Source organism: Hemitrygon akajei, chromosome 8, assembly GCF_048418815.1.
Source record: "Hemitrygon akajei chromosome 8, sHemAka1.3, whole genome shotgun sequence".
Lineage (NCBI taxonomy): Eukaryota > Metazoa > Chordata > Chondrichthyes > Myliobatiformes > Dasyatidae > Hemitrygon > Hemitrygon akajei.
In genome coordinates this window covers 164,228,888-164,246,018 of record NC_133131.1, presented here as the reverse complement: position 1 = coordinate 164,246,018, position 17,131 = coordinate 164,228,888, and the positions used below count along the sequence as shown (strand labels likewise).

Below are 17,131 nucleotides of genomic sequence, written 5' to 3'. Positions count from 1 at the left end.
GAGTTTGTAAATCAGTGGGAGCAAAGTATGTTCAGTATGGTGAGAGTGGAGCACCGCAGGAGGGGTGTGGACAGGTGGCGGAGAAGGAGTGCCAAGAAAGACGGGGTGGTATGGGTAAAGGCACACCCTGCCCTGAGACACCAGGCAAGGTTATTAGATTTTAAACAATTGGTTTATCTTCATTTACAAGATGTCTCTCCCCTCTCCCTTCCCCATTTCCCCAACTATGATTTCCCTCTCCCTGCCCCCTTCCCACTCTCAGTCCACAACAGAGACCCAGATCAGAATCAGGTTTATCATCACTCACGTGTGTCATGAGATTTGTTGTTTTTTGTGGCAGCAGTACAGCGCAATATATAAAGTTGCTACAGTACTGTACTGACAGAGGGCTATGCGGCAGGGAAATTCCAGGCAGTTTCTTCAGTAGGTTACATGGTTGGCACGACGTTGAGGGCCGAAGGGCCTGTAATGCGCTCTAGATTTCCATGTTCTATGTACGTCCTTGGACTGTGGGAGGAAACTGAAGCACCCGGAGGAAATCCACACGGTCACAGGGAGAATGTACAAACTCCTTACAGACAGCGGCGGAAATTGAACCCGGGTCACTGGGACCGTGGTAGCATTATGCTATCGTGGCGCTCCTTCATATTGAAGAATTCTGCCACTTGGGATCCAGTTATAACACAGATCCACTACAGACTTTACAGAAGAGGAGCTTCTCCTGTACCACACGGCATGGTAGCGTAGCAGTTAGCGCAAGGCTTTGCAGCAGCCAGCTGTGAGATCGGGGTTCAGTTCCCACCACGGCCTGTCAGAAGGTCGAACATTCTCCCTGTGACCACACGGGTTTCCTCTGGGTGCTCCTGTTTCCTCACACATCTGACAGACACAAAACTAGAGTTAGTGGGTTGTGGACGTGCTATGTTGGCACCTGAAGTGTGGTGACACCTTTGGGCTGCCCCCAGCACAGTCCACATGGATTCGATTTGATGCAAAACGATGTACATGTGACAGATAAAGCTCATCTATTCTCTATCGTTACCAAAGGATCCTGAGGCCACAAAGTCATACAACTGGATAGCACAGAAACAGGCCCTTCGGCCCATCATTTTCATGCTGACCTGGATGCCCAACTACTTCTAATTGCATTTGCCTGCTTTAGGAACTTGGTGTAACTGCAGTAGGGTGAACCTGCTGAATGATAGTGAGCCCCTCTCTCCCCCCACTGCATCCGTACACCTTTAGCCCAGCGGATTGCTTTAGATTCGGTTATTTAATTATCTGCTGCTCTATTGCAGAACAGCAAATTTCACAATATTTTCTGGTGATAATAAACCTGGTTCCCTTAGAACCTTTAGAACAGAGATGAGGAGGAATTCCTCTGTGCAGAGGCTGGTCATCAGATGCCTGTTATACCGTGGGCGTTCAGGGCAGCAATGAAGGCCCTCTGTCTCTGTCCGCCCTCGGCCATCTTCTCCATTGTGCTCCAGGTGTGGCTCAGGGTCCTCATTTCTGCCAAGTTATCTTTGGTCTCCCGCATTTTCTCCACCCTTCAGCGGTCCAATGAAGTGTTGTCTTGATGATGGAGTTGGCCTCTCTTAGCCAGAGGCTGGTGAATCTGTGGAATTCATTGGCACAGATGGCTGTGGAGGTCAAGCCACCGAGTGTGTTTAAAGCAGAGGCTGATAGGTTCCTGAGTAGACAGGGCTTCAAAGGTTATGGGGAGAAGACAGGAGAATGGGATTGAGTGGAAAAATAAATCAGGCAGAGCAGGCTCGATGGGCCAAATGGCCTAATTCTGCTCTGAATTCTGTCTTATTCTGATGGGTTGGATTGTACCTGCTGCCGACTGATCTACCTTCGCATTTTCTAACCAGGTTTTCACTGCGATCTTCACGGCTGAGATGGTGTTGAAGATCATCGCCCTGGATCCGTACTACTACTTCCAGCAGGGCTGGAACATCTTCGACAGCATCATCGTCTGCCTGAGCTTGGTTGAGCTGGGACTGGCGAGGGTGGATGGCCTCTCTGTGCTGCGCTCTTTCAGACTGGTAATGGCCTGTCCTTTAACGTTATCTCTTCACACGAGAGACAGCATCGCTTTTACCACGTCTCATCTCCCGCAGCCCCAGACCCATCGGGCAGGGTTCTAATCCCAGGATGAGAGGACTAGAATATAAAAGCAAGGGTGTGATGCTGAGGCTTTCTAAGGCAGTGTTCAGTCCACTTTTGGGGTATTCTGAGAGGTTTTGGGCCCCTTATCTGTGAAGACATGCCTGGTATTGGAGAGGGTCCAGAAGAGGTTTACGACAATGATCCTAGATATGAAAGTGTTAATATGTGAGGAGCATTTGATGGCTCCAGGCCTGTACACACTGGAGTTTAGAAGAATAAGGAGTGGATCTTATTGAAACTTTCTGAATATTTATTGCTTATTTATTTATTATTTCTTTCTTTTGATATTTGCAGAGTTTTTTGTCTTTGCACACTGGTTGAACACCGAAGTTGGTGTGGTCTCTCATTAATTCTATTATAGTTATCACTCTATTATGGATTTATTGAGTACGCCTGCAAGAAAATGAATCTCGGAGTCGAGGTACATGGACCTAATAGAGGGTAATTCTAGGCAGTTTCTGGAGTAGGTTCCATGGTCGGCACAACATAGTGGGCCGAAAGGCCTGTGATGTTCTGTAGCTATCTATGTTCTATGTATATGGTGACATATATGTACCCTTGATAATAATTTTACTTTGAACTTCTGAACTTTTGATTTTGAATATTGAAAAGTCCAGATAGAGTGGACATGGAGAAGATGTTTCCAATAGTGGGACCGTCTAGAACCAAAAGGTAGAGCCTCCGAACAGAGGGTGGTGAATCTGTGGAATTCATTGCCACAGATTGCACTTGAGACCAAATCATTGGATATATTTAAAGTGGAGGCTCTTGATTATTAAGGGTGTCAAAGGTGATAAGGAGAGGCAGGAGAATGAAGTTGAGAGACAAAGTAAATTAGCCCTGATGAAATGGTGGAGCAGACTCGATGGGCTGATTCTGCCCTGAAGTCTTATGGCTTTATGGAGAGGTCAACTATTTAGGATGGAGATGCTTCCACATTACAGTGCACCGAGCCGGGAAGCTGGGAATGTATTGAAACACATTCCTTGTCTGTATTCCCCTGGCTAGGCGTCAGTGCAATCCAGTTTATTGTTTGACTACACACACAAAATGATGGAGGAACTCAGCAGACCTGCTGAAGGGTCTCGGCCCGAAACATTGACTCTACTCTTTTCCATAGACGCTGTCTGGCCTGCTGGGTTCCTCCAGCACTTTGTGTGTGTTGCTCGGATTTCCAGCATCGGCAGATTTTCTTTTGTTTGTTGTCTAACTGCACATTATGCTCAACAATCCATCCCTGTCTCCCATTGCCTCCCTCAGCCCTTCCACTGTCTCTGACCTGCCATGCTGCTTGTCTGATTGAGTTATATTCACCGGAGCTTGGCCCCGTGACAAACCTGATTCCCTAGATATTTGTAACACACACAAAATGCTGGAGAAACTTTGCAGGTGAGGCAGCATCCAGACCAGAAGAAGGGTCTCGGCCCGAAACGTTGACTGTTTATTCATCTTCTTAGATGCTGCCTGGCCTGCTGAGTTCCTCCAGTGTTTTGCGTGTGTTACTCTGGATTTCCAGCACCTGCAGAATCTCTTGTGTTTTTGATTCCCCAGACATTTGCCTCAGATTTTCTTCTCTTCCTGAGAAGCACTTCAGAGAACCATTGTTAAATCGGTTTATTTATTTACTGAAACACAGCACAAAACATGTCCTTCCCGCCCCCCCGAGCCACACAGCCCAGCAACCCCCAATTTAACCGAAGTCTAATCATAGGACAATGACCAATTAACCTATCAACCTGTACGTGGTTGGACCGTGGGAGGAAACCAGAGCACCTGGAGGAAACCCACACAGTCACAGGGAGAATGGACAAACTCCTTATAGGCACCGGTGGGAATTAAACCTGGGTCGGTGGTACAGTAAAGCGTTGTGCTAACCACTACGACACCGGGCTGCCTCTTACATTATTATTGTCACGTGTAGCAAGCTAAGGTGGCTCCGGTATACTTCGGTGACTCTCTGCAGGCTGCAGGAAATTGTACCAGTTTTTCTCTTAAATCTACTCCATTTCATTGACTACAGTTTACAGTCCCTGTTGTTTACAGTTTATAGTTACCGTTCTACAGATAGATTTGCTGAGTATGCCTACAGAAAAAGAATCTCAGGGCTGTATGTGGTGACATGCATGTACTCTGATAATATATTTTGAACTTTGAGCTGAGCTACAGAGAAAAGTATTGTTTTGCATGTCATCTTTACTAATCATTTCATCATATTGTTTCGTAGAGGCAGTACAAGGAGAAACAATAACAGAATGCAGAATGAAGTGTAACAGTTACAGAGAAAGTGCAGTGCAGGCAGACGATAGATAGATAGATAGATAGATAGATAGATACTTTATTCATCCCCATGGGGAAATTCAACTTTTTTCCAATGTCCCATACACTTGTTGTAGGAAAACTAATTACATACAATACTTAACTCAGTAAAAATATGATATGCATCTAAATCACTATCTCAAAAAGCATTAATAATAGCTTTTAAAAAGTTCTTAAGTCCTGGCGGTTGAATTGTAAAGCCTAATGGCATTGGGGAGTATTGACCTCTTCATCCTGTCTGAGGAGCATTGCATCGATAGTAACCTGTCGCTGAAACTGCTTCTCTGTCTCTGGATGGTGCTATGTAGAGGATGTTCAGAGTTTTCCATAATTGACCGTAGCCTACTCAGCGCCCTTCGCTCAGCTACCGATGTTAAACTCTCCAGTACTTTGCCCACGACAGAGCCCGCCTTCCTTACCTGCTTATTAAGACGTGAGGCGTCCCTCTTCTTAATGCTTCCTCCCCAACACACCAAGGTACAAGGCTATGGCGAGGGAGATCGTGAGGTTAAGAGTCCATGTTATTATATAAAGGGCCATTCAGAAGTCTTGTAACACCGAGATAGGATCTGTGCTCAATCCTCACTTGCATAACTTTTACAATAATCCAGTTGTTTCTAAAGATTTAAGAATTGGCTTTATTTGCCACACGTCCATTGACACACTGAAATGTAGGGTGAAATGTGTCGCTGGCATCAACAACCGATACAATCTGAGGATTGTTCTGGGAAGCAGCCCACAAGTCTCACCACGCTTCCGGTGCCAACATACAGGCCCACAACTCATTGACGCTTACTAACCCGCGTGGCTTTCAAATGGGAGGGGTAAGCAGGGCACCCAGAGGAAACCCACACGGTCACAGGGACAAACTCCTTCAAAGCTCAAAGTAAGCTTATAATCGAAGTACACAGAATCACCTTATACAACACTTTTCTTGTGGGCATACTCAACAAATCCATCATAGAATAATAATCATAATAGAATCAACAAAAGACCCCACCAACTGGGTGTTCAAAAGTGTGCAAAAGACAACAAATACAAAAAGAAAGTGAGACCATAGATGGTGGGAACATTTCAGTGATGGGGCAGGTGAAGCTGAGTGAAGTCATCCCTCTGGTTCTAAAGCCTGATGCTTAGGGGGGGGGGGCTAATAACTGTTCCTGAACCTGATGGTTGGGAGGGGGGGGGGCTAATAACTGTTCCTGAACCTGATGCTTAGGAGGGGGGGCTAATAACTGTTCCTGAACCTGATGGTCCGAGACCTGTGACAGCTTTGTGTAGATGTACTGAACGGTGGGAGAGGCGTTATCTGTGACGGACTAGGCTATATCCACTACCTTTCGTAGTAGTTTCCGTTCATACAGAGAGTGGTGTGAATTGAAACCTGATCTTCCCATCGCTAAGGCTATAAAGCATTATGCTAGAAATTAATTGAGTTTCTGATTTATTGAGATACAGCACAGAATAGGCCTTCTGGGCCCATCGAGCCTCGCTGGCTAGCAATTCCCCGATTGAACCCCAGCCCAATCACAGGACAATTTGCAATGACTAATTATCCTATAAATCAGTACGTCTTTAGAGCACGCGGAGGAAACCAACATGGTCACGGGGAAAACATACAAACTCCGTACAGTCAGTGGCAGGAACTGAACCCGGGCCACCTGTACTGTAAAGCACCTTGCTGCCCTATTGAGCTTCTTGGATTTAATTTCACCCAATTTCCTGGTAGGATCTGAACTCATATCTCAATGGTCATTAACCCACACCTTCAGGTAATGTCATCGTGACACGCCAACACACTTTGTTCTTGGCGACTCCGATACCACTGAGGTCCAGCTCAGAATTAACCCTCAGCTACTTCCCTCGGATGAAGGGCCTACCTCCTAGGATGGGGAGAGACCAGGCTGAAAGATTTGTGCCGAAAATGTCCCTACCTTAGAAATTACTAGGCTTACCCATAGCCCTCTATTTTTCTAAGCTCCATGTACCTATCCAAAAGTCTCTTAAAGGACTCCATTGTATCCGCCTCTACCACCGTTGCCGGCAGCCCATTCCACGCACTCACCACTCTCTGAGTAAAAAACTTATCCCTGACATCTCCTCTGTACCTACTCTCAAACACCTTAAACCTGTGTCCTCTTGTGGCAGCCATTTCAGCCCTGGGAAAAAGCCTCCGACTATCCACACGATCAATGCCTCTCATCATCTTGTACAACTCTATAAGGTCACCTCTCATCCTCCTTCGCTCCAAGGAGAAAAGGCCGAGTTCACTCAACCTATTCCCATAAGGCATGCTCCCTAATCCAGACAACATCCTTGTAAATCTCCTCTGCACCTTTTCTACGGTTTCCACATCCTTCCTGTAGTGAGATGACCAGAACTGAGCACAGTACTCCAAGTGGGGTCTGACCAGGGTCTTATATAGCTACAACATTACCTCTCAGCTCCTAAATTCAATTCCACAATTGATGAAGGCCAATACACCGTACGCCTTCTTAACCACAGAGTCAACCTGCACAGCGGCTTTGAGTGTCCTATGGACTCAGAGCCCAAGATCCCTCTGATCCTCCACACTGCCAAGAGTCTTACCATTAATGCTATATTCTGCCATCATATTTGACCAGGCTGGTACAGGTTCCTGAAAGAGGATGTGTGAATGGAGGCAGAAGTTTCCAAGATGTTTCCAATAGTGAGGGTAGGGATGAGTCTGTGACCATTACATGGTCACTCATAGATCCAGTGAGGTTGGAAGGTTTCTCAAAGGCAAGAGAGCCCTTATCTAGCACCCAGAGAGCATCTATTCTTTCTAATTCCACTGGCATTTCCAAAAACAAAAGGAAATAATGCATAGCCAGGACTGGAAAGGAAGCGGTACAAACCCAGAATAAGAAGATGGGGGAAGAGGGGAAGGAATACAAGCTGGCAGCTGAGGGTGGGGGAGGGGATGAAGTGAGAAGCTGGGAGGTGTTAGGCAGATAGCTGGGAGCTCCATCCTGAGGTGGTATGAACATTGATTTCTCAAACGTCTGGCAATTTCTCCCTGCCTCCCCCTTCCCTCTTTTTCCATTCTCCGTTCTGGCTCCCCTCTTGCTCCTCTTCTCCTCTCTTCCCCATCACCTCCCTCTGGTGCCCTTCCCTTTCTCCCATGGTCCACTCTCCTCTCCAGTAAGGTTCCTCCTTCTTCAGTCCTTTTCCACCTATCATGTCCCAGCTTCTCATTTTGTCCCCCTCTTCTCCAGCAAACTACCTACCCCCTCATCCGGTCTCACCTATCACCTCCCAGCTTGTCCTCTGACCCATCCCCAACCTTCTGATTCTGGATTCGTGCTCCCTTTTTTTCCAGGGCTGGTGAAGTGTCTTGTCTTGGCCTGTTTTTCCCACTCCATAGACCAGGGGTTCCCAGTCTGGGATCAATGCTCAATAGTGTTGGTCCATGGCATCAAGAAAGTTGGGAACCTCTGTGATAGATGCTGCTGAGTTCCTCCAGTCGTTTGTGTGTGTCGCTCTGGAAATGCTGGACATCAGAGCTCTTGTATTTAGTTTTAATGCTGTTTTGGACCACTTGCAATTACATAATTTAAAATGCATTTGGACAGTACTTGGATAGGAGAGGAGCAGAGGGATATGGGCCTAATGCAGGCAACTGTTACTAGTGTAGAGAGTATTAGAAACAGCAGGGACACGATAGACAGAAAGGCCTGTTTCTGTGGTATTGAGCCGTGTAACTCCATTGCAACATCCACACAAAATGCTGGAGGAACTCAGCAGCTTCAAGCACCATCTATGGAGAGGAATGAAGTGCCGACGTTCCGGGCTGAGCATAAAAATGTGGGGGGAGAGGAAGGAGGAGAATCGATGAGGTGATGAGTGAAGCCAGGTATTTGGGGAAGGGGGATGACGTTAGAAGCTGGGAGGTGATAGGTGGAAAAGGCTGAAGAAGAAAGAATCTGATAGGAGAGTGGCCTATGGGAGAAAGAGGAGGAGAAGGGGTACCAAGGGGAGGTGAGGAGAAGATAAAGGATACGAGGAGATTCTGAACGGGGAATGGAAAAGGAGAGAAGGGGAAGGCAGGGAGAAATTGCTGGAAGTTTAAGAAATCAATGTTCATGCCGTCAGGTTTGTCTGTCTGTCTGTCTCTCAAAGTATAAACAGAGACAGTGAAAATTCACTTGGCATCAGGGATCATAATTGGGAAAAAACATTAATAAAAATATGACAATAGGAGTAAACAAATAAAAATCAAAAGAAAAGCTGCTAGTGCTGGGAATCTGAAATAATTGTAAATAATTGATAAGACAAAGATTCAGTTAAAGACCTTTGTAATGTGGCCGGCTACTTTCCGAGATGCAAATCAGATGATTTTCTTTTACTTAGAGAGAGAGAGAATAAGAGAGACTTGAGGAGGGGCAGAGAGCGAAAGAGAGACAGACAGACAGAAAAGAAAGGAAAACAGTGAGAGAGAGGAAGAGGGAGTGTGTGGGAGGAGGGATGTAGGCAGACTCAGAGAAAGACTGAGAGACAGAGAGAAAAAAGAGAGAGAGGTGGGTGGACAGACAACATGCATTAAATGAGGGAGGAACTTATCAAGTCAGGCAGCACCCATGGAAATAAATAAACAGTGGACATTTCAGGCCGAGACCCTTCATGAGGGCTGGAAAGTTAAGAGGCAGAAGTCAGAATAAGAAGGTGGGAGGAGGGGGAGGGGAGCAAGCTGACACTGATAGGTGAGGGGAAGGGGATGAAGTATGAAGCTGGGAGGTGATAGGTCGAAAAGGTGGAAGAAGGTATCTGATAGGAGAGGAGATTGGGCCAATGGAAGAAAGGGAAGGAGGAGGGTCACCGAAAGGAGAAGAGAAGGGGTGAGGGGGAGACAGAACGGGGAATGGAAAAAGAGAGAAGGGAGGGAGGGGAGAAATTACCCAATGCTGGGGAAATCGATGTTCAGGCCATCAGGTTGGAGGCTGCCCAAGCAAAATATGAGGTGTTGCCCCTCCAACCTGAGGTTGGCCTCGCCTCATCATGGCAGTAGAGAAGGTCAATGACAGACATGTGAGAATGGGAACGGGAAGTCAAATTGAAATTGGCAGCCACCAGGGGATCCTGGTGCTCAACAAAGAGGTTCCCTAGTCATCACCAGGTGTTACCCATGTAGAGGAGCCTGCAGCGGGACCACTGAATGCAGAGATAAACCCCTCAGACCTGCAGGTGAAAATGTCACCTCCCCTGGATGTACTATTTGGGGCGTGATGGTGGTGAGAGAGGGGGTGCATGGGTAGGAGCAGCTCTTGTCCCGCTTGCAGGGTAAGTGCCTGGAGAGAGAGCAGTGGGGTGGGATGAGTGGACAGGAGAGCTCAATCTCTCCAGAAAATGAAGGGGGTACCTGATGAAGGGAATCGTCCCGAAAGGTCGACAGGATGCTGCCTGACTTGCTCAGTCCTTCCAGCATTTTGTGTGTCTGTTGCTCAAGATTTCCAGCATCTGCTGAATCTCTTGTGTTTAAGACAGACAGAGAGAGAAAGGGAGAGACAGACAGGCAGACAGAATGTGAAAGACAAAGAGGGAGTAAGAGAGACGGAGAGACAGTGGAAATCAGAGAGACAGGGAGAATGGGGGAGGTGGGAGAGAGAGAGAGAGAGAGGGGTGGGGAGAAGAAAAGAGCGGTGTCAGGTAAACGTTTCTCTCAAGAGTTCAATTCTGCCGGAGGTACACACTTGAGCCTTCTGATTAGTTTGTGTCGGAAAGGATTAATGTCTGCATATTAACAACACTCAAAGGGATTTCACTTGAGTGCATCCTTAATATCTTCTTAATACTGAACCGATCTTAATATCTTCATTGGCACAGTGTCAAATTTTAGTCTCGTTGCGCTACTGTGAAGTGTCTTGGGACATTTCCCGACCTTAAAGGGGGCAAGAGAAAATCAGGTTGTTAGAGAGCGAAGTCATGCTGGTTTGATGCCTGTATGAAGGTGCTAATTAATTTGTTTCAAATAGAGCAGTGTCATTTCTAATTTGTTAACTTGTGCAGGTTATTAAAAAGTGTGAGTTCTGTTATTACAATATAATTTAAGTCTAGCATTTTATTTTGGATTTATAGCCTCTGAAGGCTTTGTTTTGCATTTTAAAATAGCTGCACAAAAATCAATGCCTCATTTGGGTCCAACATAATCAAGTTCAACATCACAGTAATCAGAATCAGGTTTATTATCACTGACATATATGACATGGAATTTGTTTTGTGGCAGCAGTACAGCACAGAGATATAAAATCAGTACAAATTACACAAATAAATAAATAGTTTAAAACAAAACAAATAATGAGGTAGTGCTCACGGGTTCGTGGACATTCAGAAGTCTGGGTGGTGGTGCGGAAGAAGCAGAGGTGAGAGTGGAGAGATTTAATAGGAACTTTTACACCCGGAGGGTGGTCAGTATATTGAGTTGGGTGCTAGACAAAGTGACGGAGGCAGGTACATCTTTTTATCATTGAAAATCAGTGCGGATTCCGCACCTTCAAGGCGCACCGCCCGGCCATCCCCCAGTGTAATCCCAGCCTAATTACAGGGCAATTAACCTACCAACTGGTACACCTCTGGAATGTGGGAGGAAACCTGAGCACCCGGAGGAAATTCAAGTGATCACGGAGTGAACATACAAACTCTTTACTGGCAGCGATGGGAATTGAGCATGGGTCACCTATACGGTAAAGCGAATGTGCTAATCACTAGGCTACCACGCCGCCCTACATTAGCAGTAGAGTACTCGAAAGGTTCTTAGACAGGTACGTAGAAACGTAGAAAAGCTACAGCACGATTCAGGCCCTTCGGCCCACAATGCTGTGCCGAACATGCACTTACTTTGGAAATTACCTAGGGTTACCCGTAGCCCTCCATTTTTCTAATTCCTTTTAATTAATTTGTCATTCACTTCTGGTGTAAGCCGTGTTGCTTATTTCGTGTTAGTTTTCACATCGTGAGTCTCAGCTTACCCAGTCCTGTGTCACAGGTATTTCATCAGCAGCATGCAGATTCGTGCTCTTTTTGAAGCTGCAATTTTTCATCTTCTTCTCTTCCCTTTGCAGTCCATTTATTTTTGTATGCCCAACAGGCTCTCTGTATGTGCCCTGTTTTGTTACATTTTCTGGGAGTTTCACCATGAATAACAGATGTTTAGAGCAGGGGTTCCCAGCCTTTCATGCCTTGGACCCCAACCATTAACCGATGGACCCCAGGTTGGGAACCCTTGGTTTAGAGGGATATGGGTCAAACAGAGGCAAAAGGGACAAGCTTAAAGAGAATCCTGGTCAGCATGGGCCAGTTGGGCAGAAGGGCCTGTTCCCTGCTCTATGACTCTAATTCCACACAATATTGGGGTCACCATATTATTAAAATAATGTAGACACAATAAAATCTTTCTGTGATAATGATATTGGGATCAAAGTTACTTCTCGAGTTAAAGTTTAGTCCTGAGCTCAAATGCTGTCTGTGCGGAGCTTGCATGATCCTCCACAGATGCTGCTCAACCCATTGAGTTCCTCCATCGGATGTTCTGATTAAAATCGTCCCTCCATTGAAGGAGTGCAAGGACCCAGTATTTGACTCACTCTTGTCAGACTGGTCATTAAAAGTGTGAGACAACTCTTGCCTCTTGTTCAAGCAGGCCGAGTGAAGAAACTCTCCCCTCAGGTTCCCCTTAAATATTTTACCTGTCATCCTTAACCTATCAATAATATTCACTTATCTTTGGTTCTAAATTTGTTCCATCATTTCACGGCCCCCAACAGCCCTGCTGGGTCATTTAACTATATACATGTATATAACCATAGGTGTTCTTCATGGGGCCAGTATTAGGATCACTACTTTTCACATTGTTTGTCAGTGACTTAGATAATGGAATTAATGGCTTTGTCGCAAGTTTGCGGATGATACCTGCCCTCAGCCCTGCTGAGATTTGAACCTGTGCCTCTCAGTCTCGATGCTAATCCAGATAATTAAATATGCAGAACAGCAAATTTTTTTTTGCAAGTTTTGCTCCCTCAGAATCCTTTTCTTTGCAGTTATGACAGATGACTTGAAGCTGAACATGTATATAATTTTAGCTACTTATGTCACGTAGGAATTTGGAGAAACATTAAATTAACTTTTATTGAATATAATACATTTAATTGCTGATGCTTTGCAATAGCTAAACAAAGCTGAAGATGTTTTGTTGATGATTTTCCTTGGACTCAGAGTCTGAGGCTTCTTGCTTAGGTGTCCAACAATATTCAGCCAGCATTGATGGATTCCAGGTGCCCTGAAACCGTTTCTCCATGACTGCAAAGTCCGGGTGAAACCTTTCACCGTGCTCGTCACTGACAGCACCAAGATTTGCAGGGAAGAAGTCTAAATGGGAATGCAGAAAACGAATCTTTAGCGACATGTTGCACTTCATGGTTTTGTATGCTTGAAGCATGATGGCAACCAGCTGCACAGAGTTAGTGGCTTGGTAGTTTAAACAACAGCCTTGAATGGCTTCCGTGTGATTTTCTCTGGTCCCACTAGAAGTTCTTTGAATTTTCTATCATTGATGACCTGTTTGATTGTGGACCAACAAAAATGCCTTCCTTAGTCTTGGTATCAGTCCTTCTGACTCGAATTATGAATTGAATTAACAAATATAGGCAATTTCAAAAAAAGGTGCGTGGTAGGGAAATTTCACAGTGAATTTCATGATCAGCAGCCCGAAATCCATAAGGTACACCCAAAAGTATTCAGGAAGCAAAATCTTTGTGGTCTAGTGACATCAATCAATTATCTATCCCCTCCCTTAGAAAACAACTTCATGGGCACTCAATCTACCACAGAGCACTGCAATCAAACAGAAGTTATCTGCTGTTTCTCGGTGCACGTGACTGTTATAAACCAACACATACAGTTGCCAGAGGATCAGATCTTAATGTACTTGTCTGTAATTAAAAGGATTATATGACAGGCCTCCTGCTGTCAGTTCTTCACTGGTTATGTGCAGTACTTCGATGCAAAGAGGTTTAAATTCAAACAATAAAAGCATTTTAAGCAATCCTTCACTTCTGTGCCCATTCTGTTATTGTTGTGGAGTAACAGCCCACCTGTTGGAGGAAGTCAGCAGGTTGAGCAGCATCTGTCGGAGCGGGGGGGGGGGGGGGGGGAAGGAATTGTTAATGTTTCAAGTGAAAATGCCGCACTGGGGCCGTTTCAATCCAAAGCATTGACAATTCCTTAAATAGAGGCTTCTCAGCCTGCCGAGTTCCTCCAGCAGATTGTTCATAGCTCCAGGTTCAAAGGTTCATTTAATATCAGAGAATGTATACAGCATACAACCTGAAATTCGTACTCTTCACAGACACCCACTAAACAAGAGGCACCATAGAATGATGATAGAAACATCAAATCCCTTCACTCCCCTCACCATTCAAGCAATAGCAAAAGCCCCCCAAAGAGACCTTGATCCAGCGTCCATCAAAACTACAGTGCATAACCCAGCACTTCGGTATCTCAGACAGGCTCCATCAGCTGCTGCCTCTTCTGTCTCTCCTGTTATGGTTGTGGACTACTAGCCAACTCCCGTAGGATCTTGCCTCACGGATCTCTCTGCTTTGCAGCTCAGAGTCTTCAAGCTGGCAAAGTCATGGCCCACCCTCAACACGCTCATCAAGATCATCGGCAACTCGATGGGTGCTCTGGGCAACCTGACCCTCGTCCTGGCGATCATTGTCTTCATCTTCGCAGTGGTGGGGATGCAGCTGTTTGGCAAGAACTACAGTGACTGCGTTTGCAAGATCTCAGACAAGTGTACACTCCCGCGCTGGCACATGCATGACTTCTTCCACTCCTTCCTCATCGTCTTTCGGGTTCTGTGCGGCGAGTGGATCGAGACCATGTGGGACTGCATGGAGGTGGCTGGACAGCCTCTGTGTATCCTCGTCTTCATGCTGGTCATGGTGATTGGAAACCTGGTGGTAAGGCCTCACCCTTCTCTTTCTGGGCTTCTTTTGGGGTGCTGGGACTATCATGGACACTGTTGGGATGTTGCAACTCCATAAGTCAAGTCAAGTTTATTGTCATTTAACTATATACATGTATATAACCATAGGTGTTCTTCATGGAGCCAGTATTAGGATCACTACTTTTCACATTGTTTGTCAGTGACTTAGATAATGGAATTGATGGCTTTGTCGCAAGTTTGTGGATGATACAAAGATAGGTGGAGGGGTAGGTAGTGCTGAGGAAGCAATGAAATTGCAGCAGGACTTAGACAAATTGGAAGACTGGCAAAAAGTTTTGGGAAATGTATGATATTGCACTTTGGTAAAAGTAACAATAGTGCAGACTATTATCTAAATGGGGAGAAGGTCCAAACATCAGAGGGGCAGAGGGACTTGGGAGTCCTTGTGCAAGACTCCCAGAAGGTTAATTTACAGGTTGAATCAGTGAAGAAGGCAAATGCAACGTTGGCATTTATTTCGAGGGGAATAGAATATAAAAGCAAGGAAATTATGCTGAAACTTTAAAAGACACTAGTCAGGCTGCACTTGGAGTATTGTCAACAGTTTTGGGTCCCGTATCTTAGAAAGTATGTGTTGTCATTGGAGAGGTGTGTGGGAACATTAATAATACTAAGGCCCAGCGTAATCAGCACCCCTGATAAATGTCCCCAATGCATGGTAGTGAAACTCCGATGATTCGGGGAATGAAGGGGTTAATATATGAGGAGCGTTTGGCAGCTTTCAGCCTGTACTCAATGGAATTTAGAAGAATGCGGGGAGATGTTGAAAGGACTAGGTAGGGTGGATGTGGAGAGGATGTATCCAGAACTTGAGGGCACAGCCTCAAATTTGAGGGGCAATCTTTTAGAACACAGGTAAGGAGGAATTTTTTTAGCCAGGGAATAGTGAATCTGTGGAATTCTCTGCCACAGACCGCAGTGGAGGCCAAGCCCGTGGGTATATTTAAGGTGGAAGTTGATTGTTTCCTAATTGGGCAGGGCATCAAAGGATATGGCAAAAAGGCAGGTGTATGGAGTTGAGTGGGATCAGGGATCAGCCATGATGGAATAGTGGAGCAGACTCGATGGGTTGAACGGCCTAATTCTGCTCCTTATGTGTCTTATGGTCTTACATAATGTAGATAGAAACAAGACAACGTTTCTTCAAACCAGGGTGTAAAGCCCTGTAGAACACATAACATGCAATAACTTAGGAAGGTAAGGATAAAACCTACAGATGAATCACACATAAATAACAAACTAAAGTGCATAAATTAAATATTGGAAAGTGCAGAACAGATTAACCAGTGACACTTCAAATACGATGCGACAGGGAGTTCAGAAGCCTAATGGCCTGGGGGAAGAAGCTGTTTCTCATCCTGACCGTTCTTGGTTTTATGCATCGGAGTCTCCTGCCTGATGGTAGAAAGTCAAAGGGAATGCTGGGTGGATGGGTAGGATCCCTAATAATACTAATTATTAGTATGGGTATGCAGCGCTCCTGATAAATGCCCCCAATGGGTGGTAGGGAGACCCCTGCAATCTTCTCAACTGTTCTCACTGTCCTTAGTAGTGACTTCTGGCCCGATAAATGACTGCTCCCACACTAGATGGAGATGCAACTTGTCCGGACGCTCTCAATGGTGCTTCTGTAAAACACAGTTAAGATGGAGGGTGGGAAGCCTTGCTTGCTTCAATCTTCTTAGGAAATGGAGGGCCTGCTGTGCCTTCTTATTCGGTGAGGTGATATTAAGGGGCCATAAGGCCTTAAGATTCAGATTTATTTATCACATGTACATCGAAACATACAGAGAAATGTGTCGTGTGCGTTAACAACCAACACAACCTAAGAATGCACAGGATGCCCATAAGAGTTGCCACACATTCTACGCCAACATAACATACCCACAATGCTCAGCAGTACAACCACTACAAATCAGTAACAGCAAAACAAGCACCTTTCCCATCCCTCCACCTACCCACTCACTCAGGCACACAGACAGGCCTTCAAGCCCAGGACAGGCTGTATCCAGAGTCCTTGGCCATGGACTCTCAGACACCTGGCCTCTTCTTCTGGACACGTTGACCCAGGGACTTTGACCTCTCCAGCCTTGCCAATTTCAGTCTTCAATCTTCAGGTTTTGAGTTCCAGTATTGACTCGAATGGGCTGGCTGGTGGCGTAGTGGCATCAGTGCCAGACTTCAGAGCGAAGGCTCCCGAGTTCAAACCCAGCCGGCTCCCTTGCACAATTTCCATCCGTGCTGGGTTGAGCGTCGAGCTAGCAACTCGGCCTCGTAAAAACAAGAAAGCCTGCTTTAAAAAAACACCGTCACGACAGCGTCCTGATGACTCCACTTGGAGTTAAGGGCTTTCTTCTTCTTCTTATTAACTCGAAGACCACAATTCATACGAGCAGAATTACGCTGTTGGCCCATCGAGTCTGCCCTGACAATAGATCATATCTAATTTATTTCCCCTCTCAACCCCATTCTCCTGCCTTCTCCCTGTAACCTTGGATACCCTTACTAATCAAGAACGTATCAACCTCCGTTTTAAATATACCTAATGACTTGGCTTCCACTGTCTTCTGTGGCAATGAATTCCACAGGTTCACCACCCCCAGCTAAAGAAATTCC

The 17,131-nt window shown here is 45.7% G+C and overlaps 1 protein-coding gene across 4 annotated transcripts in view; it reads left to right on the top strand.

Moving 5' to 3' along the window:
• scn5lab (sodium channel, voltage gated, type V-like, alpha b) overlaps positions 1 to 17,131 on the top strand; it is a 583,358-nt gene that overhangs the window by 388,054 nt on the left and 178,173 nt on the right. For 3 of the 4 annotated variants that reach the window (XM_073054976.1, XM_073054975.1, XM_073054977.1), the window contains 2 exons: positions 1,878 to 2,051; positions 14,112 to 14,468. In XM_073054976.1, coding sequence (XP_072911077.1) covers positions 1,878 to 2,051; positions 14,112 to 14,468 — 531 coding nt within the window. The remainder of the gene's footprint in view (positions 1 to 1,877; positions 2,052 to 14,111; positions 14,469 to 17,131) is intronic. The other variant, XM_073054978.1, reaches the window with a different exon arrangement.